At 38.1% G+C, this 26,613-nt stretch overlaps 1 protein-coding gene across 6 annotated transcripts in view; it reads left to right on the forward strand.

Annotated features, from left to right (window-relative positions):
• Positions 1 to 26,613, forward strand: part of pogzb (pogo transposable element derived with ZNF domain b) — a 161,265-nt gene that overhangs the window by 106,933 nt on the left and 27,719 nt on the right. For all 6 annotated transcript variants that reach the window (XM_028793933.2, XM_028793935.2, XM_028793939.2 and 3 more), the window contains 2 exons: positions 3,430 to 3,489; positions 7,775 to 7,887. In XM_028793933.2, coding sequence (XP_028649766.2) covers positions 3,430 to 3,489; positions 7,775 to 7,887 — 173 coding nt within the window. The remainder of the gene's footprint in view (positions 1 to 3,429; positions 3,490 to 7,774; positions 7,888 to 26,613) is intronic.

Consider the following 26,613-nt stretch of genomic DNA (forward strand, 5'->3'; position numbering starts at 1 on the left):
AAAAGTAAATGCTGTGAAATAAAAAAAAGTACAGTGGAACCTCAGTTCACGACCATAATTCGTTCCAAAACTCTGGTCGTGAACCGAAGCAATTTCCCCCGTAGGATTGTATGTAAATACAATTAATCCATTCCAGACCGTACAAACTGTATGTAAATATATATATTTTTTTAATTTTTAAGCACAAATATAGTTAATTATACCATAGAATGCACAGCGTAATAGTAAACTAAATGTAAAAACATTGAATAACACTGAGAAAACCTTGAACAACAGAGAAAACTAACACTGCAATAGTTCGTGCTATAGTGCTAGGAACCGCTCGCTAAAAACACTTTTTTTTAATGAGTTTTAAGCACAGGGGAAAAAATGAACATTTGAAAAATCCGTAATTTAATAAACCACCAAGAAAAGTAACATTGCAACAATGCAGGCTACGAACCGATCACTGTAAACAGAACTGAAAACAAAAACAAGCCTTCTCTATCTTATGCGTCCCTCCCTCTCTTGCTCGCTCGCTCTCTCTCTCTCTCTCTCTTTTGGGAGCCTGCAGCGCCTGTGTGTGTGTGTGTGTGTGTCTCTCTAGCGTTCTCCTGTGTGTGTGCGTGCCTCTCTCTTGCGCTCCTGTGTGTGTGCACGTCTGTCTCTCTCTGGCGCTGCCTGTGTGTGTGTGCGCGGCTCTCTTTCTCTCTACCTGTGTGTGTGCGAGCGGCTCTATCTCTCTCCCACTGCCTGTGTGTGTGTGTCGCACTCTCTCGTTCTCTCTCTCTTGCTCGCTGCACAGGAAATGCACAGGGAGAGACTGAACATGTACAAACCGAAAGGGAACCTGGCTTGTTCGTATACCGAGTGTGTGGTCGTGAACCGAGGCAAAAGTTTGGCGAACTTTTTGGTCGTAAACCGATTTGTACGTGTACCGAGACGTTCGTGAACCAAGGTTCCACTGTACTGAGAAAAAAAAATCTTATACTACCCACAAAATAGTTTTTAAAGCTAGTTATCTGGACAAGGCCCTTAACCTGCAATTGCTCCGTCCTGGGTATGACGTTAATCTGCATCCAGCCCTGCATGTAGACCCTCCAACCTGTAGGGAAAAACCTAGAGGTTGGTGGCAGAATTGGCATTCCAGCCACCATAAAAAACTTCAGGAAATATATGTTGTATGACATTAGATTAACTTAAGGCAAACCTTTGTACAGTAAAAAAAAAAGTAATAAGAATTTATTTTGCTTTCCAAAAAAGTATTTATGTCTTTTGAGATGGCTATATCTACATAGGTTTGGTCATCTGTCGTTTCCTCAAGACATGTCTTCATTCCATGTATTTGTTAAATTCCATCAATATCACAACTGATTAAAATTAAAGAGGTCATGATTAGATGAACCAGTTGTCCTGGTGAAGCAATTTAATAAATTCTGTAAGGTGTCAAAGAAATTTGAAGAAACCGAATAAGCTGATAACTGAAAACACAATGTAAGACCCAAAAAGATGTGTCTGTACCAGATGAACAGTACTTAAAGGTCTTTTTCTGAAAGAACAGTAGGAAATCCGGTTAACTGCTTGCTCAGTGCATGGCAGAGTCGTTTGATAACAAAGTACATGCTTCAGCAACATGAAGAAGTCTTAAAATAATGGTCTAGTAGGATGTGTTGTAGGTAAAAATATTCTTTTGGAAATACAAAAAAGCAGGAGAGATTTTAGTATGTAAAATTAAGTCAAAATTAAAAATATTTTTGATTCATGGGTGGATGCCAGTATGTTAGAAGTGGTGGCATGAAGTATACTAATGCCTGTCTGCCGTCTTCTTTAGAATATATTTGTTAATTTTGTCATGGTCTATGGCTTCATTTCAGTGAAAGATGTACAGTATATGAGCTGCTCTAAATCATTGAAATGATAACTTGCTATGCTGTTCCTTTTGGTAAACAACATATTGGCAAAAAATATATCTTTAAGCACAATAACAACCTCAAACACACTGTAAAGACAATTAAAAATTACTCGGTGTAGAATTCTGCAGCTGGAACACAGTATTAGATTAGCACCCTCAAAGACATTTATATACATACATTTATATAAATTTGCCAACTTTCAAACTGGTGAGGAGCTGAAATGCATTTCAGGAAATAATTAGACACCAAACTGGCCAATCAGAGTCATAGGGGTCTGCATAGTGTTCGCAGCGATGCAACATGTGGCCACGTTTTTGAGGAAGTGCTCATCCGGCTATGGCGTAGATGCAGTATAGGTGACGTGGACTATGGCGTACCTGCAGTATAGGCGCGATGCTGAAGTATAAATTAGCCTTAAGAAATTGGAAAACCTATCTTAGCCAGTTTTAAAACTACAGAACAATGGAGATTAGTCTGTCATAGCTTATTCTCAAACATACTTGTTGCCTCATTTGATACCCAAACCATGCAAACTGAAATCTCTTACTTTGATACAGCATAAATGATGTCTGGTCATCCCAGACTGTCCTGCAACTCACCCTGTTTCAGAGAGTGAACTCTGTAATCCTGAGATGGAACTTTAATTTGGCCAGTTGTCCCTGAAGTCTCATTCTCTGGTTTGCTATCCATAGCTCATGACAAATAACAGGGCGGAAATACAGACTAACCACAAACATTTATTAAAATTGAACTTAAGTCTTGGCTACTCCAGGACATAACCCTGTTGAACCATCTACACAACTTGATGCTGCCAACACCATATTTCAAGTGGGGGATGGTGTACTTTTGATAATGTGAAGTGTTCAAACATGGCATTTGGCCTTATGGAAAAGATCGATTTTGGTTTCATCGGACCACAGAATGTCCTCACAGTTGACTTCAGAGTCTCCCATGTGCCTTCTATTAAACTGTAGCTGAGTTGTGTTTCTTTTTAAACAGTGGCTTTCTTTTTGCCACTGTCCTGTAAACCTGTGACTAGTGAGGCAACAATTTTATGCACAGTCTCTCAAATTTTATTCATTGTAGCTTTTTGCTTTTTCAGAGTTATCATGGGTCTCTTTATGGCTTCCCTCACTTCTTGCACGATTACAGCTTTGCCATAATTTTTCCATTTTTTTAATGGTTGAATTTAACTGTACTCCAAAGAATATTTAATGGCTTAGATATTTTTTTGTATCCAACCCTGTTGTTTTTCATACAACCTACTCTGTTTGTGGGAAACTGTGCTAAACTGGGGACCACTTGTAATACAAAAATCATATTTGTAGTGAGTTTCATATTCTTTCTGATATATTAATAATTAGACGTATTGCAAAGTTGTTTTTGTCAATGCAAACAAGTCACCAAGGGTATCACATTATTTGGTATCTTTTTGTTTTGTTGGTAGTTTCTGACTTTAAAATCCTTTAAATAAAGTTGACCTTCCCTTTAACCCTGACCTTTTTTTTTTTTTTTTTTTTTTTTTTTTTGCTCCTAGCAATCATGTGCCTAGAAAAAGTCCTAAATATCTGGCATTATACAAGAAACCATTACCCAGGTAATGTTCATGTTTCCTTCCATAGTCAAAATATATAAAGTGAATGATGATTTATCATTTTTTGCACCCTAGTTTTTTTTTAAATGTTATGATAGGTTATCAGGTGATTGAATGTTGTTTTATGCATTGTGAAAGGTTGACACCTTGCTATTGCAACCTTGTATGAGTGTGTGAGAGAGAGAGAGATAGTGTGTAATTGTTTGTTCATATAACATAAAACTGTCAGTTACTGTAATGGGCAGCACAGTGGAGTAGGAGATCTGCCTAGAAACTAGAATTAGTTTTTTTATATATTTAGAATCATTTTAGTACACTGGGTTTTCTTTCAGTGTCCCAAAGACATGTATTACAGTTTGTCTGGTGACTGTGCATTGGTCCAGAATGAGTGTGTGCAGCTGCTGGAATATGTGAGAGTGCCCTGCAAATAGATGCTGTCCAAAACTTCAACCAATAAACCCCATGGACCTTAAAGTCTGGTCACTAGCTTATTGCAAGACCCACTCAGCCTCAAATCTTCATTCACACTTGCATGGTGCCAATTTGTGATTTGGGGATGTGGGAGGAAAACCTTTAAGAGGCACAGAGAGAATATTCAGACTCCTTACAGACTATGACCAGGTACAGAATTCATTCCCAAGATGCTGGATCTGTGAGATAGAAGTGCTAACCACTGCACCATTATACTCCCCAGTTTAAAATTGGAACAAGGTTAAACCTTTTTTTCTTACTTTTATAATTATTTGGCCCGGTGTTTTTGCTGTCCAAGGAAAGACATTTGAAGTAAAGTCAACAAACAACCTTTGCATTTATTAATATTAAACTCTGTCCTAAATGGAGTTGAAGCTATGCAAATTGAACTCTGTAAACAATTAACCAGTTTTTTTTTCCAGAGTTATATTCTAAAATTTGGCCATAATACAAGTTTCAGACAAAAGACTTGGGGCCTCATCTATAACACCTTGTGTAGAATTCACACTAAAACATGGCATATGGACAAAAGTAAAAATGTGTGTACGCATAAAAAAAATTCCGATTCATAAAACTGTGCATAAGGAAAGTTCCACGCACTTTCCCTTTATAAATCCTAATGAATATGAATTTTTACGCAAATGCACGCGCCTACAGCCCCACCCTGACTCCTCTGCAAATTTCTCATCTTTGAATATGTAAATCAGTATAAATATCCCCTTCTGTTCAGTATTTTATTAAAAGGCAATGGCAAAAGCATGTGGAAAAAAGAAGAATTTCAGAGAATGTAATATATAGGGTCCTGCTCAGTGAAGTGGGGGCAAAAAATAAACATACTACTTGGTGGCTTAAGCAGTCGTATAAACAACAAGGGGAAATGTCACAGCGTTGTGAAGACACTCAAAAGTTCAAGTTCAGAAAGTTGCACAGTGCTGAAATAAAAAATAAGTGGTCAGATATCATAATCGACATGAAAAGGCGAGTGTGTGGGTGTCATACGGAAACGTATTAGGGACACAGTGAAGGAAAAAAAGGTCTATGTCAAGATTAAAGTTGAAGTGTCGACTTTAATCTCAAAATTTCCACAGTAATCTCATAGTTTATTTTGTCATTAAAGTAGAATGTCATAAACTTCATCTTAAAATCAATATTTAATTTACTAGAGTTTGTCAAATCCCATCATAGCTAAAGTAGCATGTTAAATGTTTCGTATTCTAAGTATTCCCTGACCCAGTCGTTAATCACTCTGTGCTTCTTGAATGGGCTTTCTCTTACACCGCTAGGAATGCTTAGGCAGTGATTGCCATACAGAATACGTTGCGTTCATGATTTTACAGCTCTCTGAATATTTTAGAATGCTAAAATGTATATTTCATAAAATTTTCATGACTAAATGCATTAAAGCATGTAGTAAACTTAGTCGTGCAGCAGTAGTGATTTGCTGGTGCCCCATGGATGGAATAATTTATGTCAGCAGTACTGTGTCAGTCAAACTTACCAACCCCCAATTCCTGTACTTCTGTTTCTTTCTGTACTTAACCAATCACCACAAAATAACTGTCTATAATGAATGTAAAGCCAGCTGTAGGCTTAGAAATGCCGATTCTTCAAAAAGAACCCTGAAAAATCTTTATTATACATGTTAAATTATTCCATTCATCCATCCAGGGTCGCTCCAGTCCAGGCAAGCATAGAGTGCAAGGCAGGAACAATCCCTGGATGGGGCGCCAGCTCATCGCTACCACTGTTGCACCTTGTCCCCACATCTTTAATTATTAGCAGTATACATTATTTAAATTAAGTTAACAATTTATCTGTATTTAACAATTTATCTGTAAAATGTAATACAGTGATCCCTCCTCAATCACTGGGGTTGCGTTCCAGAACCCCCCACGAAAGGTGAAAATCCGCGAAGTAAAAACCATATGTTCATATGGTTATTTTTATATATTTTAAGCCCTTATAAACTCTCCCACACTCTTTTTTATAAACATTTCCCGCACAGTTATACAGCATAAACCCTTTGCATTCTCTTAGATATTAGGTAAGATTCGTTGATATTATGTATGTAAACACACTGTTTATATACAGTAAAACCTAAATATTATTTTAAAGATATTGAGCGTCTCCAATATCACATATGTTACAGCCATTACGATAGACAGGCTACCAGCAATAAATACGTACAATGCAAGAAAAATTGTATACAAAAAAATGTGTGTACAGTGACACTAAACATACATACATGTACTAAGTACTGTACATAGAAAATTAATTATGGTTACTCACCAACAATGACATGACGACTTGTCCGATAATGAGGAGTTTAATTTTACTGCACAACAAAGGAGAGCGTTACAGCTCTTCTAAAGGAGCCTCTTCAGGCGACTGTGTAGCACCGCCGTTGTCCTTCTTCCGGCAGTCTTCAATCCAAATCCCTAAAGCAGATTCCGTCTGGACTACCGCCTTATTACGTCCACGTACAACTCGTTTTGTGCCCTGGTTAAAGGACACTGCGGCCGTAGATCTTATATTCTTTTCCTCCTTTTTAAATAAAAATCGTGGACTCATTGATACCGTAATGACGTCCTATAGCGGTGTAGCTGTTCCTTTCATTCAACATATCCAAAGCTTTTACCTTTTCAGCAATCGTTAGCATCTTCTGTTGGTGCTTGGGCATGGCCCCTGAAGCAGTAGCAGGAGCAGATCGATTTGGAGCCATAATGAAGGGCTTGACTATGCACAAAGATAAACACAAAAGTTAACTCTTTACACAGCGAAACACGTTGATGCTGAACGAGCGAGATGAGACTTCCTGCTTAACGCAGCGGAATCGAATTTGGCGCTCCTTCACTGAGCCAATCAGCACACAGGAACTTAACTGCGTACTCTGATTGGGTAGCTTCTCAGCCATCCGCCAATAGCGTCCCTTGTATGAAATCAACTGGGCAAACCAACTGAGGAAGCATGTACCAGAAGTAAAAAGACCCATGTCCGCAGAAACCCGCGGAGCAGCGAAAAATCCGTGTTATATATTTAGATATGCTTACATATAAAATCCGTGATAGAGTGAAGCCGCGAAAGTCGAAGCGTGATATAACAAGGGATTACTGTATGCATACTTTAATGCATTACATCCTAAAAATGATGTCAAGTATAAATTCTAGTATTCTAACAGCACACAGTTCCAAGAGGATAGCTCTTGGAAATCTAAATCGACTTAGAAGCCAGTCATCATCATTTGTAAATACACACTCCCTTCTAAGCCTTCCATTTGCGATGCCTACTAACACCGCTAAAGCAGCTATGATAGTTGAAATAGTTTGACTATTCCGTGCACCATTTTATTGTTACAGAATAATTGCAATCAAGTGTCTTAAATTTGAAAGCAGTATGCAATTAATTTCAGTGTATTTGATAAAACCCACGTAATGGATGTGAATCTAAAAAAGAAAGGGGAACAAGGCAGAAACATTAGCGCTGCTTTGACGCTGGGTTTCACCTGTTTGCAAAACTGAGCATAAATGTGTGTATGCAAGGTGTGAGGCTGCCATGAAAATGTGCATGGCTTTATGCCAAGTTTGTTTTTTTACACATCTCTAAGTGAGTGTGGAAATAAAGGCACGTAATGTTTTTGTGTGGAAATAAAGGCACGTAATGTTTTTGTGTGGAAATGAAAGCACGTAACGTTTTTGTGCGGATGCACCATTTATACATGAGACCCCTGATCTTAACTTTGCACCATGGGCAAAGTTAAAAATATGTATTTCCCTAGAAATAAGTTAATTCACATGAATACTTTTTATTTTTTTCTTAGCTGTATTAAGATGACTTGTTCATCTTGTTCTTTCTTAACGCACCTCGGAGATTCTATGGCCAAGCATCTTGTTCAGAATCCAGCTCACAGCTTTATGATATACAGTGATCCTGGTAAGTTTATCTTCATTCTTAGTTCTCAAAATTTTACCCACTCTTAATTTACCTTTCCACACAGCCATCATTTTATATCTAGACAACTGAATTGAGATGAGGAGGAAGTGTACCATTACATCATTAAAACAGAAGACTCATAATGCCTGAGTAAATTAAATATCATGAAGATGTCATTTTTATTTTTTTAATATGGTATTGTCAAAATATTTAATCAAAATCAGGGCTGACAGGGACCAGAGCTATTCTGGCAGCTCTGAAAGCAAGGCAGAAAACATATATAATGTATAAAACTCCCAGTTTATTATCTCACTCTTTGCCATTCAGTGCTAGTGTTGTGGTAGTTGTTGATACACACTTCAATTGCGTATCAAATTTTATGTATTACATCACTTATTAAGGTAGCATAGCTTTCACTGAGCCTTTTTAATAGAAATTGGATAGAAATTATATCTGCAGTCTGTTTTCCAAATAGATAAATTATTTGAGTTCTCTTTAGTGTCTTTCTTTTAAACCAGATATAGTGATCCCCCGCTACATCGCGATTCAGCTATCACGCCCCCGCTATATAGTGGATTTTTCTGTGGAACATATCTAATTTTCTATTGCGGAAATCTGCAATTTTATAGTGATCGTTTTTTTATGGGTTTTTGACAACTTTTTATGTTGGAATAAGCATTTTACTATGCTAAACTATTAATAACAACAATGTATTACTGTAATTATAACATATATATACCTGTACTGTATATAAATAAAAATGGAGTAAAATTCAATAAGTACATCCTACCTGTAGTATACTTTGCAGCCAATTACTAACAAAGCATGCGGTTTTCAGCAGTCACTACGTGTGCTAGACAAAAGTTCGTTAGAACAATATTATAATTTATAATAACTAATGTATACGTAACATTTAAGCAGTGCACTAGTAAACATAAAACATACTGCTATTAACAGGAATACGTAGACAGAGTCGCAATTCATAACGAATTGTAAATACGCTTTTCATTTGTCATTACCCGTGCTAGACAAGAGTTTGTTAGAACAATACGTATTATAATTTATAATAACTATAACATAACTGTAAATATTGACTAAAATGCAGTAAAAAGTCAATATGTATATAAAATAATGAACACTTAAGCAATACAGTAAATCATTAAATAAACGTACATTGTACACTACGGTAGACAGAAAGTTTCACATTACAGTCCCCAGATTATTTCTTACAAGGCCCATTATTGGCTGAAAGAGGAGACTCAACCAATCAGAGCGGGATTTTCATTCTCTTGGGCTCTGATTGGTGACTGCTGCTAACGTGGTGTAATCTCACAAGAACAGCGAGCGTGGGTCCCCGACACATCTCAGTTCTCTGCGTATCGCGTACTTTGCTTGTGGTCCGATTGTTGTGAGCAAACTTTTTGTGAACTTTTTGTTTTGTTTTAAGCCTTACAATGGCTCCCAAGTGTCCTGCATCTTCTAAGCCTTCTAGTAGTAGTGAGCCTAAGCACCAGAGGAAGACCTTGACCATTTAGGAGAAGGTAAAACTACTGGATATGCTTCGGGAAGGAAAGCGTTAGTGTTTTATTAAATTTACATGTGTTTTAAAAGTGTGGGAGGGGTATTTTAAGGCTTAAACTATAAAAAAATGTTTCTGTATATGGTCTTTCTATATCGCAGATTTTCACTTATCGGTGATGGGTCTGGAACGTAACTTCTGCGATAGGCGGGGGATCACTGTATACTATTTTAAATATACTATTTTAAACCTGGATATACTATTTTTGATGAGCAGTTCCATTTGTTATTTGTTCAAGTAACTTATTCAAATGAAAAGTTTTAGAGAGGTAGTACATATGGTAGTGGCAGTAGAAAACGTGCATAGTCAGACAATTTGAAGGAATAAAATGAAATCTAGTTATCTAAATCTTGGAATAAAATCTTACCTTAAATGCTGTACTTTCATTTAAAAAATTGCCCCATTCAGAATCTGTTTCACTTTCTGACCAGGATGTGAAAAAAATGAAAAAATATGTACAATGTATAAAGAACTGTCTGCATGAACACTTTCACTTTCTCTGTTGTAGTCTGGATGTGGACATAGCCTTACTTTTACAAATAACCCAGATACACGTGCTGCAGTAAACAAAATAAAACAATTTATTTTTAACATAAGGATAATTGAAGATGGGTATATGCAAATATATATATATATATTATATATACAGTACACCCCCAAAATTTGCGGGGGTTACGTTCCTAGAGCACCCGCGAATTGTGAAAAACCATGACTTTTGCATGTGGTTAACAAATGCCTTTTAAATGCTATTTTTATAGTTTAAACCCTGAATATGCCCCCAAAGCACTTTAATTTCTTTGCAAACTCAGCTTAATACATTAATATATTACCTAAAAAATTACCTTAATACATTACCTAAAAAAAGAATGTAAAGGTAAACCGTCTACTGTACAGTACTGTACTGCTATGTCTCCCGCATTGCTAGAATGTAAAATACTGATGTTACCGCTATACATACTGTAATTCATGCAAGCGCGTTTTCTTTGGTATGTACTGTCATTTTCTTTGTTATAAGTAGAGTAAATACGTCATAATTTAATTAAAATACAGTAAAATGTACAGGTACTCACCAATGATGAATGATATTGATGATGATGAAGTAGCTGTGCAGTACGATGCAGAGGATTAACAACTCCTTGGGTGGCGCCTCTTCTTCAGGCGCTTCAGGAGGAGTTGTATCTTTGGACGGGCCTTCTTCTGATGATATTTGTATTCCTTAAGGTCGTTACCTTTTTGGCACTATCACAGAAACTTACAGATACGGTACTCCAGATTGCTGCCTCGTTCTTCTTTATGTAGCGTACAGTGCTTTCATTAACGCCATAGTGGCGCGCTACTGCAGCATAATTTTTTAGTTCCTGGAGCAAATCCAGTAGTTCAGCCTTCTCCTGGAGTATTTTAAACTTCTTCTGGCGCTTAGGCTCAGTGCCAGAAGCCTTAGAACGTGCAGGGCGTTTCGGTGACATCTTGTGCGTTTAAGAATAACAAAATGGAAGACACGAGGACACTTAGCGGGATATGCATCACAGGGCAGCAGTCCATCAGCAGCAAGGAGAAATGAATAACGCTCTCGGATTGGCTACTTTCACCATCCCAAACCTTGTTTCCCTCAGCAGTGGAAAATACAAGGACACTCAGCTGGAGACGTGTCACAGGGCAGCAGTCAATCAGCAGCAAGGAGAAATGAATAACACTCTCGGATTGGCTACTTTCACCATCACCAGCAGTTGCTTCCTGTTCTCTCTACAGCACAGTATTGCCGTGTAAAAAGCCATAAAAAAATTGCGGAGGATATTTGCGCTTTCCGCTAACAATTAATAGTTAGGTTCTAAGGAATAATCCGCGAACGACTGAGTCAGCAAACCCTGAACCGCCTCTTCGCAGGGGTCTACTGTATTTAAAAGAAATATATAAATATATATTTTGTAATAATCAGACAGACACGTCATAAAGATTTGGGGTTTTTTGGACCCCGTATACTGTAACAAAGGTAGTCAGAATCTCAAACAAAACAGAAAATTTCATCAGACAAGTAGGTATGGTTGCACAGACATTATAAAGAGGTGGACCGGAAATTAGGGATGTGGAATGCTGGGAAGGCGTGGTGGTGGATGGATAGTGGACGTCATCAACGGGGGACCAGAGGAGAGAAAGGAACCCGGAAGTGATGGCGTTTTGTTTATGTGGGATGGATCATGGTGGTGGTGCTTCGTCCTTTCTATGGGAAGAGAGAGAGGTTATTACCCCTGCCGCGAGTTGTCACGATGCGCGTCTGGTCCTTCAGCTGCTCCCCATGAGCTTGTGCGTGACTAATATATATATATATATATATATATATATATATATATATATATATATATATAATATAAGATATATTTTATTTAGGCCTAGGAAAGTTAATGTGTTAATTTTTGTTATTAATAATTAACATGTTAAAAAGTATTGTTGCATCTACAGCTGGCAATGAGACGATCTTGTCCAGTAGTGCTTTGGTCAGGATGGCATTTTCATGTAATTTTTTAATTGTAAACCTAAAGAATTACATCCATATCCATGTATCCACTCTTCACCACATCTTGCCACATGTCAGTACGTGGTACTGGTGTTCATTTACTTGAATTGTACATATCGAAATAGGTGGAGGGGAATGTAAGAAAGGGGTGTTTATGGTAGTCCTGGAGCAATACTAAAGAAAAGTAGCAAAGGTAAAAAAAAGTTTTCATGTCATGTTTCTGTAAGAAGGTCAAATGATGTCTTGTCACATATGTACAACAAGTTTTTTTTTTTTTTTTTTTTGAGTGGCACTAAAACCAAAATTAGTCTCTTATACCTCTGTATTTAACTTGCCGGTCTCCCAGGTAGCTTACAGTGCTTACTGCCCTAATATAATGACTCATTTTCAGAAACTGAAGTGAAATGATTATCTGTACCCATTATTCCAGTTTGCAGTATCTTTGCTAATTTATGCAAAGAATACAACATAACCATCCAAGTAATGCACGGTGTCAGTTTTTAAGCAAGATAGCTGCTACAGAGAAAATTTTAGCATGCCAGAAGCAAAGCTGTAGTTAGAGCAGTGTTTTCCAACTGTTTTTCTGTGGTGACACACTTTTTGTAACCCAGAAAATCCCAAGGCACATTACAATTCTACCAACCACAAAAGAATTACATCTATACATATGCTAAACTGTCTGAAGGGGCGGGACTATCAGAGATGCCGGCAAAAAAAAGAGGAGGTTGGAGTTCGCAGATATAGTACTTAGTGAGCATTTTGACGAATTTTCCCAGCTGCTTCATTTCTTTACCTGCTCATATAGGCAGTCCTATGTGGCACACCTGGGTAGCTCTATTTGCGTACCAGTTGAAAAACATTTCTTTAGAGTATAATTATCAAGTCTTTGATGGTGATGAACAACCGAGGATTGTATTTACAAAGTTTTAACACAAGTTTTGCCTGTGTGTAAATATATATAGATGGACAACAATAACAAATAATAGAAAACATAAAATTACGAAAGCTTAGTTGACTTTCTCTCTCTTATAGACAAAGGCATATCATTTATAATTCTATATCTTTGCTTAGATGTCTTTTTCTTTCCTATAGAAAATTCACATAACTTAATGAATTCTGATCTTTCAAGTAACTTGTTCATGGTGGATAAGTTTTTTAGCTAGTTAGTAGGCTTTTTGTGTTCATATAGGGGCATTCATTTGCTCAGAGCTAGCCATTGCTGTGTTCCCACCACCCACACAGAGTTCTCTTATACGAGTGTGTGTGTGTGTGTGTGTGTGTGTGAGAGAGAGAGAGAGATGCTCTATACTTTCATACTGGATTTAGAAGGAGCAGCTCATAATATTCAGAACTTATCTTTCACAAGGTTATTACCTTTCAGTTACAGTGACACCAATACCATAATATATTAGCTGGCTTTGTTCTCTTAAAGTACAATTAATAGTTCTCAGAATCAAAGTAGGTGCACTCATCAAGTTTTTTCACGCGAAGCCTGAAAACCATTAGAACTGCTTTAATTTGTTAGGTAGAATGCCCACTGGGGGCTGGGAGATCTTGTGGCTTTGGAACCCCTACAGATTTTGTTTTTTTTATTTTTCAAGTCCTTCTGGATTTTTTTTTTCTGCCCCAATCCCCAATTACTCTTTGTTATTTAGTTTTACCTAATCTTATTTTTACTTTTTATAAACTTTTCTTTCTTCATCTTGTAAAGCACTTTGAGCTACACCATTTGTAAGAAAATGTGCTATTTAAATAAATGTTGTTATTGTTATGGTTTGAAGTAAGCAATGCTTTGTTCCTTTCTTGGTCAACTTTCTCCAGACATGTGGAAAAATCTTTCACACTTTTTTTCCATTTCAGGAGTTTGTTTCCTTCTTTGTTTTGATAGCACCTATTGATTGAAGGTGGTACTGCAGTTTCTCTTTGAGGTTTTTACGCACACAGTGTCTTTGGTTGCTAGCAAACTTATGCCGGCTGGGTCAGCTGGTGATCAGTAAGGCTGGTCATAAGCAAGATGAACGCATTGCCTGTCATACATGGTCTTCCTCTTCTTGGGCACTTGCTGTTATGGGACAGTATTTCATTTTTTCAGCACAGACCTGGTTACCCTTTTGGAATAGAATGGATTGTTCCAACATTATTATGACCATCTTATAAGCATTGGGGATCTCTGCTATACAGCAGATGTTACAGCCGACTCAAGCAGTGAGCTTGATGGAGGAAGCAATGAATTAGGGTCTTACAAGTATTTTTAAAGGAAGGATTAGAGATCTTGTCATTTGCTTCTTGGGTGCACATAAACCCATCCTTTTAGGTTGACCACTGGTGCAAAGTTCTGTCCCACAAAAGCTGTCATGTCTTGACTTACGGACCTTTGTTTGAACTTGGGTGTTCAGCTCGTATCTCTGAGAAATATCTGTGAGAATTGCTTGGTTTGTGATAGATCATCTTATCAAATAAGGCTTGGAGTCTGCATTCCACCGAGGGTCATTTCTGCAATTTGAGACTATTTATCTGGCATTAATAGTGTTTGGCTCTGGCTTTAAGGCCAGGGCATGTTTTCTAGCCATAACTAAATAATGGATAATGTCAGTCTGTCCTACTTCCCCCACATGGCTATCCTGCTAGAAAATGAGTAAGCACATAAAACAACAAGAAGGCAATACCTGCTCAAAGCTGCAGTGACAAAGTGCATAAAGAAGAGCAAAGTGACATGGTGGAGAAAAACAGATTGTTTGATGAAGAAAGCGACTGCACAAGCAACAAAGAAAACAGTGCAACAGAAGCAGATGACATCTATAATGACGTGATAACGAGAAAGATAAATATGCAGAAAGTGATGAAAATCACTTATTATTGGCCCATTGTAATGTACCAGTGCTGACAGTGGTAACCTAGCACCCTCGTTCAGGCATAACACTCAAGAAAGCTGTCCTACCAATCCACATTGGTTCTAAGATCACTCACTCAATCCTGATGTCATAACAGCTGTTGTTGATCATTTGCTGAATCCTTGGATTTTGTGCACTTTCTAAGATCAGACACTCAATCCTGATTTCATAACAGCTATTGATCATTTGCTAAGTCCTTAGAATTTGTGCACAGGGCATGCATTACAACTGCAGGTGTTGGTGTACTACTTGAGGGGGGCCACTAATGAACTTAATGAACTTGCTCCCCTCTCAACTTCCAAGATCAGAAGCCTTGTTTCACCACAGCATACAACCCATTGTTTTAACTATAGTTTCTACCACAAAGGTTTGGCAGAACACAAAGGAAAATACTAAACTATACTCTCCATGGAAATTGAAACCTGCTGTAAAGTTACTGTAGTTGAATCTGCAGAATTTCAGACATCATTGGAATTTGGGTTTCTATTCAGTGTAATATGATTTTGAATTGTATTGTGACCCAGTGATTTGGGGTTATGCTTGATATCCTTTTTCTTATTGATATGCTGTGATTTAACTGCAAAGTTAAATGTATGGTATATTTCATATAAATTCCTTGCGTTACAGAATTTTATCAAACTGGATTAGCAGGTAAGAATATGGACAGATCCAGGTGAGGTCAAAAACTGCAAATATGGTGGGTCTAGGTTAATAATTTGCTAAGCAGTTATAATTCTGGACCTAACAAAATTTTTTAATCTTCCTGTATTCAACTAAGACTGCACTCTGTGCAGTGCATCATATCTTCTCAGTTATTTATGCAAATGCATATAAAATGTAAAGAAAACAGGAAGCTTGTGTCCAAAATTATTTTTAAACATCTTAATAATTGGAGGCTTCGTTATCAGAATCAATAACAACAAATTCATATATTAAAAAAACAGCATCATACTTATTCTACCCGAAGGCTGGAAGAGGTCCAGGAGTTGAAACGTAGCCAAAACCCAGAAGATGAAACATACTGCACTAAAACCTGATTACTAACCAGAAATCAAGGTCATTATCCAAATCACGAATATGAATTAATCACATGCTGGTATTTCAGGGGTCGTACTGATGACGTAAGACTTGGTGCCATCTGAAACTAGGGTCCTTGACAACCAAATACAGTGTACCGGTAACAGGAATGATAACATGGAGGCACCCATATACAAAACAAAATAACATTGTTGCGCCATGTAATAAATAATCAGTATGATCAGGAACAATATACTGCAACGGTAACTTCACTGAAATTTACCCAACATAAAGAAACCCCTATTTCCACATTTACTTTTGCTTAGAAGAATTATTTTTGAATGTGGAAACTGTCAGACTATAGCAAGGTATCATCAAAATCATGTGGCTGTCACTGTTTGGAGCCATCCTTCTTCATACACATGCTGAGGATTCGCCTTACAAAAGATAGATAGATAGTATCTATCTATCTATCTATCTATCTATCTATCTATCTATCTATCTATCTATCTATCTATCTATCTATCTATCTATCTATCTATCTATCTATCTATCTATCTATCTATCTATCTATCTATCTATCTATCTATCTATCTATCTATCTATCTATCTATCTATCTATCTATCTATCTATCTATCTATCTATCTATCTATCTATCTATCTATCTATCTTTTGTAAGGCGAATCCTCATTTTTGGTAGTGGGATATAGGTTATTTCTTGAAACCTCTCTATGGCCCAGATACTGGATATACCTATTTAAATTTTTACCATTATGGAATAATAAATTATAGAAAATATTATTTTAAAACCTATAAGAATTTTACATTTACTAATTTGGTTGACGCCTTTATCCAAGATGACTTAAAACATTTATGATGCAATTGGTTTTCCAGTACAGTCAGGTCAAGTGATTTACTCGTGGTCACACAGTGTCAGTAGTGGGATTTGACAACCTCAGGGTTTGACATCAATGCCTTAACACTAGAATCCCTGAAGCCTATGAAAAAACATGTTATCCTTGTTAATATATCACATCTCACCTGCACTATTTAACCCAGCGTAAGTGCTTCTGGGAGAAGGGAGGTTATGCGAGCGGCGTGGGGGAGTTTTGGCGGGTGAGTATTAAGCGGGGAGACGGAGAGAGTGAGCTGCTGAATGCCTCTAATAAATGCTATCAACATTTAAACGTCGTGTTTATTTCAGTTTATCATGGTAGCAGAGGATGGTTGATAAGGATGGCAGCTAGTTATAAAGTCCCGCCGAAGTTTGATGAAGCCAGACCGTACGAGTGCTGGAAAAATGAAATCAATGTCTGGACGCGAGTTACCGACCTTGACAGAAAGAAACAAGCACTTGCTGTTGCTTTGGGGCTTGAAGGGAGAGCCCGTGAAACCGCGATGGAAATACCTGCGGAAGATTTAGATAGTGATAGCGGTATGACGACGTTAATAGCGAAGCTTGACGCTGTGTTTCTAAAAGAGGAAAAGGATCGCGCATATGAAGCGTATTCTTATTTTGATGGCATAACGAAGAGCAGTTCAGTTTCCATGGCGGACTACATAATTGACTTTGAACAGCGTTATAACCGAATGAAAAAGTATAATATGACGCTTCCTGATGCTGTGTTGGCTTTTAAGCTTTTGGATACGGCTTGCCTCGATGAAAAAAGCAGACAGCTAGCTCTGACGGCCTGTACAGATTTAAAGTTCTCCTCCATGAAGTCGGCTCTCAAGAGGATTTTTGGAAGGAAAACTATAGGATCATTTAATGGAATACAAGTGAACCAGGAATCTGCGTTTTTCACAGAACAAAGACCGCAAGGCAGAGGAAAACGGAACGTGATGTCGCAAAGTGGACTACAAAAGCAGCCATTACAGGGGACTAATCCACTGGATAAGTTTGGTAAGAGATCCAGATGTGCTATTTGCCAGTGTACATTTCATTGGGCTAAAGACTGCCTGCATAAGAAAACTGAACAAGTGCGAATAACTGAAGATGCACATGTAGAAGAGTGTAATATCACATTGTGCATAAAGGGCTCCATGTCAGATGCTGAGATATTTATGACTGAATCATTGGGATCGGCGATTATTGACACGGCTTGTACTCGGACTGTGTGTGGGGAAAAATGGCTAGAAAACTATATTGACAGCCTCACTCAAGAACAAGTGAACCAACTGATGCAAACAGAAACTCCAAGTTGCAGACCATTTCGGTTTGGCGATGGCAGTCTGGTGTATTCCACAAGAAATGTGAAACTGCCAGCTAAAATAGGACTGACAAAATGCAACATTGAAACCGAAGTTGTCAAGGTTGACATTCCACTTCTGCTAAGTAAAACGTCACTGAAGAAGGCAGGAACCATTCTGGACATGAAAAAAGACAGTGCAGTGATGTTCAAACAATCCATTCCTCTTGAATTTACTAGTTCTGGACATTACTGTGTAGACATCAGAGACAAAGAAGCTAAAAAACCTCAAAGTGAAGAGGAGGTCCTTACAGTGACAGAAAATATGTCTACAGATGAGAAACACAGAGTTCTTCTGAAGCTCCATAAGCAGTTTGGTCATGCGTCAGCAGACAGACTACAGAGACTTATTCACAGTTCAGGAAATAAGGACAAAGAATGCTGTACTATTCTACAACAAATAGTAAATGACTGTGAAATATGCAAGAAGTACAAAAGGACAAAGCCAAAGCCTGCTGTGGGGTTACCTTTAGCTTCAGAGTATAACGAGACTGTGGCGGTGGATCTACATGAGTTAGAGCCAGGTGTGTGGTATCTTCACATAATCGATCACTTTACACGGTTCAGCGCTGGAAACATTGTGACTACAAAGAAGTCATCTGAAATTGTAAACTCCTTCATTCACACTTGGATTAGAGTTCATGGTGCCCCTCAGAGGCTGTACAGCGACAATGGAGGTGAATTCAATAGTGAAGAGATCAGAGACATGGCTGAGAACTTTAACATCGAGACAAGAACAACAGCAGGATACAGTCCCTGGAGCAACGGACTACTCGAGAGACACAATCAGACACTGACTGAAATCATCTTGAAGGTCAAACGAGAGAATGGATGTGACTGGCACACTGCCCTTGATTGGGCCCTCATGGCTAAGAACAGTATGTTAAACGTTCATGGCTACAGTCCGTATCAGTTGGTGTTTGGACGAAATCCTAATCTTCCTTCTGTGATAGTCGATAAACCACCTGCTTTAGAAGGCACTACTATGAGTGCTAGAGTGGGAGAACATATTTCTGCCTTACATGCTTCCAGGAAAGCATTCACAGAAGCTGAGTCTTCTGAGCGGATAAGAAGGGCAATACGTAAGCAGCTCAGGCCCACTGATGAAATGTATGTGACTGGAGACAAGGTATATTACAAAAGAGGGGACTGTCCAGAGTGGAAGGGACCAGGGGTAGTTATTGGTCAGGATGGAGCTGTGGTGTTTATAAGACATGGGGGGATTCTTGTAAGAGTGCATCAATCCAGACTCTGTAAGATAAACACGCAGGATCAGGAATCTAAGGATGAGCAGACTGTGAAAGACAACAGGCAAAACAAAAAAGGAAAAAACAGTTTAAGCAAGGTAGCAGTAAGCTCAGATAGTGAAGAAAATACAGACAGCGAACAGGAAACAATCAGCGACAGGGAGGTAAATACAGGAGAAGTGATTCATACTAGTATGACACAAATGGAAACAGATCACATTGTTTGTGATAACCCTGCCTCTCCCACTGGTGTAAAGATTAAGAAGGGACAAACTGTGACCTTTATGAAGCAGGATGGTGGTGGTCTACAGAAAGCAAGGGTTTTAGGTAGAGCAGGCAAAGCTTCTGGTAAATACAAAAGCTGGTATAATTTGCAACATATTTAACCTGATGGCAGTGATGGGCAAAAGGAGTCAGTAGATTTATCATGTATTGATAATCTTAACATTGAATCACCTGTTAGGGAGAGTGATGTGCTTATAACAAAAGACATTTCATTTGATGTGGCTAAGCGGGATGAAATCTTGAATTGGTACAAAAACAATGTTTTTGAAGAAGTTGACGATGTAGGTCAAAAGTGTGTCTCTACTAGATGGGTCTGTAGTCTCAAAGAAACTCCAAATGGCATTGTGCCCAAGGCACGACGTAGCTAGAGGATTTGAAGAGTTTAATATTCACGAGCTGCAGAAAGATTCTCCAACTTGTGCTTCTGATTCTCTTAGACTATTGTTAGCAGTAATCTGTCAAAACAAATGGCACGTCCATTCCATGGACATCAAATCTGCTTTCCTACAGGGCATGCAGTTGTCCAGAGAAATCCATATCCGGCCTCCTGCTGAAGCAGAAAAGAAAAATACTCTATGGAAACTCAACAAGTGTGTTTACGGCCTTGCTGATGCATCACTGTATTGGTACAATAAGGTGAAAGAAATCATGTTGAGTACAGGTGGTAAAATGTCCAAAGTAGATCCAGCAGTATTCTACTGGTTGGATGAGCAGTGTAAGGTTACTGGAGTACTTGCATGTCATGTTGATGATTTTCTTTGGGCAGGCTCACAAAACTTCTCGAAAGATGTGATTCCTACGCTTAAGTCTGCATTTCAGGTGGGGCGTGAGGAACATGAAAATTTCTGCTATGTGGGAATGGACTTTGTTACTTTTAATGGTGAAATTCATGTTCATCAACATAGTTACATTGAAAACTTACAGCCAATTCCCCTACAAGCAGCGCGTGCCCTGCAGAGGGATGCCTCTGTTAATGAGACTGAAAAAGAGCAACTTAGGTCAAAAATTGGACAGATATTGTGGGTTGCAAAACAAACCAGACCAGACATCATGTTTGATGTAAGCAGATTGGGGTCAAATATAAAAGATGCCACAGTTCAGTCAATTCATGAGATAAATAAGGTCATTAGAAAGCTTAAATCTGAAAAGGTCACTCTCAGGTTTCAGCATTTGGGAAACAATGATGCTCTGAATCTGACAGTTTTCAGTGATGCCTCCCTAGGAAATCTTCCTGATGGGGGTACACAAGGGGGTATATTAATTGGTCTCATGGGAGAAAGAGGGAAGTTTTCTCCCCTCTTCTGGCAGTCTAAGAGAATTAGACGTGTGGTGAGGAGCACTCTGGCAGGGGAAACTCTAGCCCTGTCAGATGGAATAGATAATGCTATCTTTCTGGCGACCCTCTTTTCTGAGCTTACTACTGGAAATGCTGATCTGAATGCTCCCCCTTTGGTCTGTGTGACAGACAATCACTCTCTGTTTGATGCTCTTAAGTCAACAAAACAGGTCACTGAGAAACGACTTAGACTGGAAATAAGCAGTATAAAGGAGCTCATACAGAGTAAAAAAATAAAGAAGGTTCTCTGGTCGGACACAAAAACTCAACTTGCTGATTGTCTTACAAAAAGGGGAGCATCTGCTCTCATGTTGTTAAAAGTACTCAGCGAAGGGCTATGGTGCTATTGAAATCTTATCTAAAACTGTCTTATGCAATTTCAATTGTATATGTAACTACTGTTTTGTTGTGTTTAATGTGGCCTTTATTGTTCTGCTATGGTAACCAATGACTTTGTTACATATGTTTCCCCTTTATTCTTTTGTTTTTGTTGTAAAAAAATTATATGGGAGATTGTTAATATATCACATCTCACCTGCACTATTTAACCCAGCGTATGTGCTTCTGGGAGAAGGGAGGTTATGCGAGCGGCGTGGGGGAGTTTTGGCGGGTGAGTATTAAGCGGGGAGACGGAGAGAGTGAGCTGCTGAATGCCTCTAATAAATGCTATCAACATTTAAACGTCGTGTTTATTTCAGTTTATCAATCCTGGCCCAGTTTAAATTCCTTAGCACTTCTCTATCAGCGTCTTGTTTTGTAAATAATCGCAAGCAGCCTGCTGTTACAACCCCCCCGCCCCCCCCTTGATGGAACTGAACTCAGGCACAAGTTCTCCCAGCTCAAGCCAAGGTTCCTTATCTGCGTGTGGGGTGCCTGGAGTTGTAATGGGTAAATAATACAGTGTATCGTTATTTGGAATACATGCATTTCATGTGTGTTCAGTGTCTACAGAGATCTAGATAAGTGTAGGATGAAAGGAAATGCGAGGCAAGAAATATTGAACATATACCTAAAACAGAAACTTTTTCCATGTTATACTAATAATGACATGAAGTGTATAATGTGTGAAGACTTTAGTCCAAATATCAAATAAACATGTGCCCTTTTATTCAAGAATATAACCAAAGTAAAAAAAAAAAAAAAATCATTCAATTTGCATGTTGCTGTCAATGAGTTACAAACCCAAGCTCAAATGTCAGTCGACAGAAGGCTAATATGTATTCTTCAATGGTGCAGGGGTAAGAACTGCTGCCTTATAATCAAATGGTTGTCGGTTCGAGTTCTGGCGTTTTGAGTAGTGAGCTGCTATTATTATTATTATTATAATATAATAAAAACAAGATTTGAGTCTGTAACACCCGGTGTAAATTTTGGCTACTTGTAAAAGTTAGTGCTTTTTTTTATTGTTCAGTTTTATTCTATTAGAGACGTTCATGTGGTACAACGAACTTGCCTCTCCCACTCTTGAGTTGATGCTGTTTATCTCCATTCTTTTCAAAAGAGCAATGATGATCACAGTTGGTACTGTGGTTGATGCCTGCTCAGAACTGTTTGTTGCACCGGCAATCAAAGATGCACTATCCCGTGACTGCTATCAGACTGGACAAAGGCAGGACCGTAACAACAGACAGCATCTTCACAATGCTTTTGCTGGCTACTAGACAGCTGCATAGCAACGCAACTCGTGCTTGGCACCATAAGTAAAATGGAACTTCCACCTGCAGCTATAGTCATTTTAGTACGCTAGCACTTTGCCACACTAGTGCTTAGATCTGGCAGTGCCATGCTGACAGTGTATGCGCCCAAAAAGAATAAGCCTTTGATTTCAGTCTGTAACAGCCGGTGTAAACGTTTGCTACCTGTAAAAGATATTGCTGAAGGGATATAAGCAGACACACAAACACTGGCGAATCATATCTTCTTGGTATCTTGTTGTCACTTGGTATTCAGTTTTATTCTTGAATAAAAACACACTTGTTTTGTTATACATTTGCGAAAATGTTTATTTATATTCTAGTAATCACTTGAAGGAGATGAAATCTGTAACAATACACTGTATTATTTACCCTATACAACTCCAGTCACCTCACACACAGATAAGGAGCTTTGGATTGAGCTGAGAGAGCTTTTAGCCCGAGTTGAGCTCCGTCAACTGAGGGGGATGGGACAGCAGGCTGCTTGTGTTGATTGACACATTTACAAAAGAAAAGACACTGATGGAGAGGTGCGAAGCAAGTGGGCCAGGATTACGAGTTTTTTCGTAGGCTTCAGGGATTCTAGTGTTAACCACTATACCACACTTCCTGCCTTATAGGTTAAGTTTATAAGAAAAGTTCAAAAACATGCCTTTAAAATATAACAACAGTAAAAAAAAATGTGATCAAATCCCTAGTGGATAATTTAAATCTATAATTATGCAAAATGGCGAAAAGCCTGTTGGAAGCAAAATTAGACATATTAAGGGGATACAACTTGTAGATGTTCTGTTATGATTGACTTTATGAAATTTATCTTAAAAGTGAGCATAAGAAAAGGCCTTTCTCAAATTTAATGTAATTTGTGAAACAACTCTAAGATATCAAATATGACCATATATTTAAAAGAAAATAAAACCACTAATTTTAGGTAATATTGAATTAACATAAAAACTTACTTTGAAGGCACTTTATTATTTTGCCAATGATGATTGCTCTTTATAACCCTGTTATAATGGCAATGATTAGTTAGATATGAAATGTCATACACGGTAAAGCAAAATAAAAAAAAATGTTTTATTGGGTCATTGACTAAATTCTTATATATTAGTTAACAAGCAAGAAAGTTTTCAGACCCCTTTACTTTTTCCACATTTTGTTATGATGCAGCCTTGTGCAGAGTCATGGAAATTACATTTTTCCGCACATTAAGCAACACTTAATAACCCAGAATTACAAAGTGGAAACAAGTTATTAGAAATGTTTGCAAATTTATTAAAGTAAAAACCTTAAATGCTTCATTGATATAAGTATTCAGTCCCTTTCTTTGGTAATTAGTTGAAGTCCCTTTGACAGCTATTAAAGCCTGGAGTCTTGCATATGACATGACAGGTTTCAGACTCCTTGGGTTGTGGGTTTTCTGTCGTTCTCTGCAGATACTCTCAAGTTCTGACAGGTTGGATGGAGACCATCAGTGGACCATTATTTTCAGGTTTCTCCAGAAATGTTCAAGTAGGTTTATGCCGAGCTCTGTTTTGGCAACTTAGGATCATTTACAGAGTTGTCCCAAATTCTCTCCTCTGCAGTCTTTGATTTATGCTAAGGTTCATTGACCTGTTGGAAGATGAATCTTCAGCCCAGTCTAAGGTGTAGAGAGTTCTGGAGCAGTTTTTTTAAGAATATCTCTGTACTTGGATCCATTTGACTTTCCTTCCACCCTGACTAGTCTCTCATTCCCTGCTGCTGAAAAACATACACATTATTATGCATGTTTCACAATTGGAACGGTATTATATACAGTAGGTGATGAGCATGGCCTGGTTTCCTCCAGACATGACACTTATATTTGAGGCTAAAACGTTTCATCTTGGTTTAATCAGATCAGAGAATGTTGTTTCACACATTCTGAGAGTCATTTATATACCTTTTTTCAAACTCCAAGTGGGCTTTCATGGGTCGTTAAATAAGGAACGGATTCTACCTAGATCAGTGAAGTTTTGGCATGACTATCCTTGAAGGTTCTCACATCTCCATATAGGTTCTCTGAAGCTCAGCCAAAGTGACCATCAGGTTCAAGGTCATGTTTCTTACCATGGCTTTTCACTCATGATTTCTGAGTTTGACAGGGTGGCCATTGGGAGGCCACTCTGCCCTTAGGAACCTTCAATGACTTGGCCAATTCTGTGCCTTGACACAATCTATCCATAGCTTTGTAGATAGTTCCTTCATCCTGATGGGTTGGCTATTGCTCTGATTGTGGAACATCATATAGACAAATATGTGCCTTTCCTAATTGTATCCCATCAATTGAATTTGCCACAGGTAGCCTCCAAACAAGGTGTAGAAACACTTCAACAATTAGCAGTAAAATGGGATTCCCCTGAGCCAAACTGTCCTAGCAAAGGGTCTGAACACTCGCGTCATGATTATGTTTAAGGTGGTTTTTTTTTTTGGTTTTTTTAAAAAATAAATTTGGAAAAATTTCTAAAATCTTGTTTTCACTTTTTTCATTTTGAAGTATTAAATATTACTTGATGAGGGGGAAAAATAAATTTAAGAAATTTTAGCATACGGTTGAAAAATACCAAAATTTGGAAAACCTGAAGTGGTCTGAAAACTTTCTGAAGACTGTAATACCATTAAATGCTTAGTTAAAATAAACAGCAGCTTGTTAACAGGTAAGTACTTTTTGTATGTTCTTAGTTAAATCTAATTTGAGAAAATAAACAAAAGTATATATTACCGTATTTACGCGTGTACCACGCGCACATTTTTTTCCCTTAAATTTGCATTAGAAAATCAGGTGCATGTCATACACAAGGAAATTTTTTTCGGTAATGCTTACTTCTTCTGCTTGGGCTCTCTCATTCACGCTGTCTCTCTCTCTCTCTCTCTCTCTCACACGCTCTCACTCACTCTCTCTCTTGCACGCTTACTCACTCTCTCTCGCGTGTACATTCATGTGCACTCACTCTCTCTTTCGCTCGCTCGCGCTCTCTCTCTTTTGCTCGCGCTCTCTTTCGCTCGCTCGCGCTCTCTGTCTTTCGCTCGCTTGCTCTTTCGTCATGCAACAAAAACAGAAGGGCATTTCGCGGAATATGTGCCCTAAACGCTTCCTATTCGACATGTGTCATACACCAGGCAAATTTTATTTGCGATTTTCTTTGTAAAAATTAGGGTGCATGTCTTGCACAAGGGCGCATGGTACACGAGTAAAAACGGTAATCATATTTTTCTCTATGTCTCTATTTGCCTCAGTTTATTCCTTTAAAGTTTTTTCAGGCTTTTTCAAAATTGCCTTTTTGAAATAAAATTTAAATTTTAGTTTCTGCTGATTTACTTGTCCAAGGAAAAAAAAAAAAGTTAGGTTTTAGTGCTGATCGGCAAAATTCACTAGAGTTTTTTGCGTTGAATTTGTGTGATTCACCAGTGATACTATTTACTGTATATTTTCCTGTAAATGTGCTGTGCAGCCAGCCCACTCATGATGCTTTTTCCAAGCCCCCCCATGGTGGTTTGCAAGGGCAGCATTAACTCACAGAGCTGCAGCAGCCAATGTTAGATGGGACAGCTCTCCAAATATACAACGTTGATCCTAGTAGAGGGAAGTATGCCAGATCAATCAGTATACAGGATGAAATTATTCTTCTGGCACACATTTTACAGGTACACTAAAAATTAGCAGAAAACTTGCAAAAACTTTTAAACACAAAATAAGTATGCAGAAGGAAACTGTAAATGCATCAGTATATTTGTGTCTTAACTGTAATGTCTTTTCATATGGACATTTATGTGACCTGTGAGTACTGTATAAACCTACTCCTTTATTAGTATTACCCAGAGTGCTGTGCAGTTGATGCAAACAGGAAGGAGTGAAGAGTTTGTGTGCTTTATTGTTCGACTCACGTCAGTAAA

Source organism: Erpetoichthys calabaricus, chromosome 2 (assembly GCF_900747795.2).
Source record: "Erpetoichthys calabaricus chromosome 2, fErpCal1.3, whole genome shotgun sequence".
Classification (NCBI taxonomy): Eukaryota; Metazoa; Chordata; class Cladistia; order Polypteriformes; family Polypteridae; genus Erpetoichthys; species Erpetoichthys calabaricus.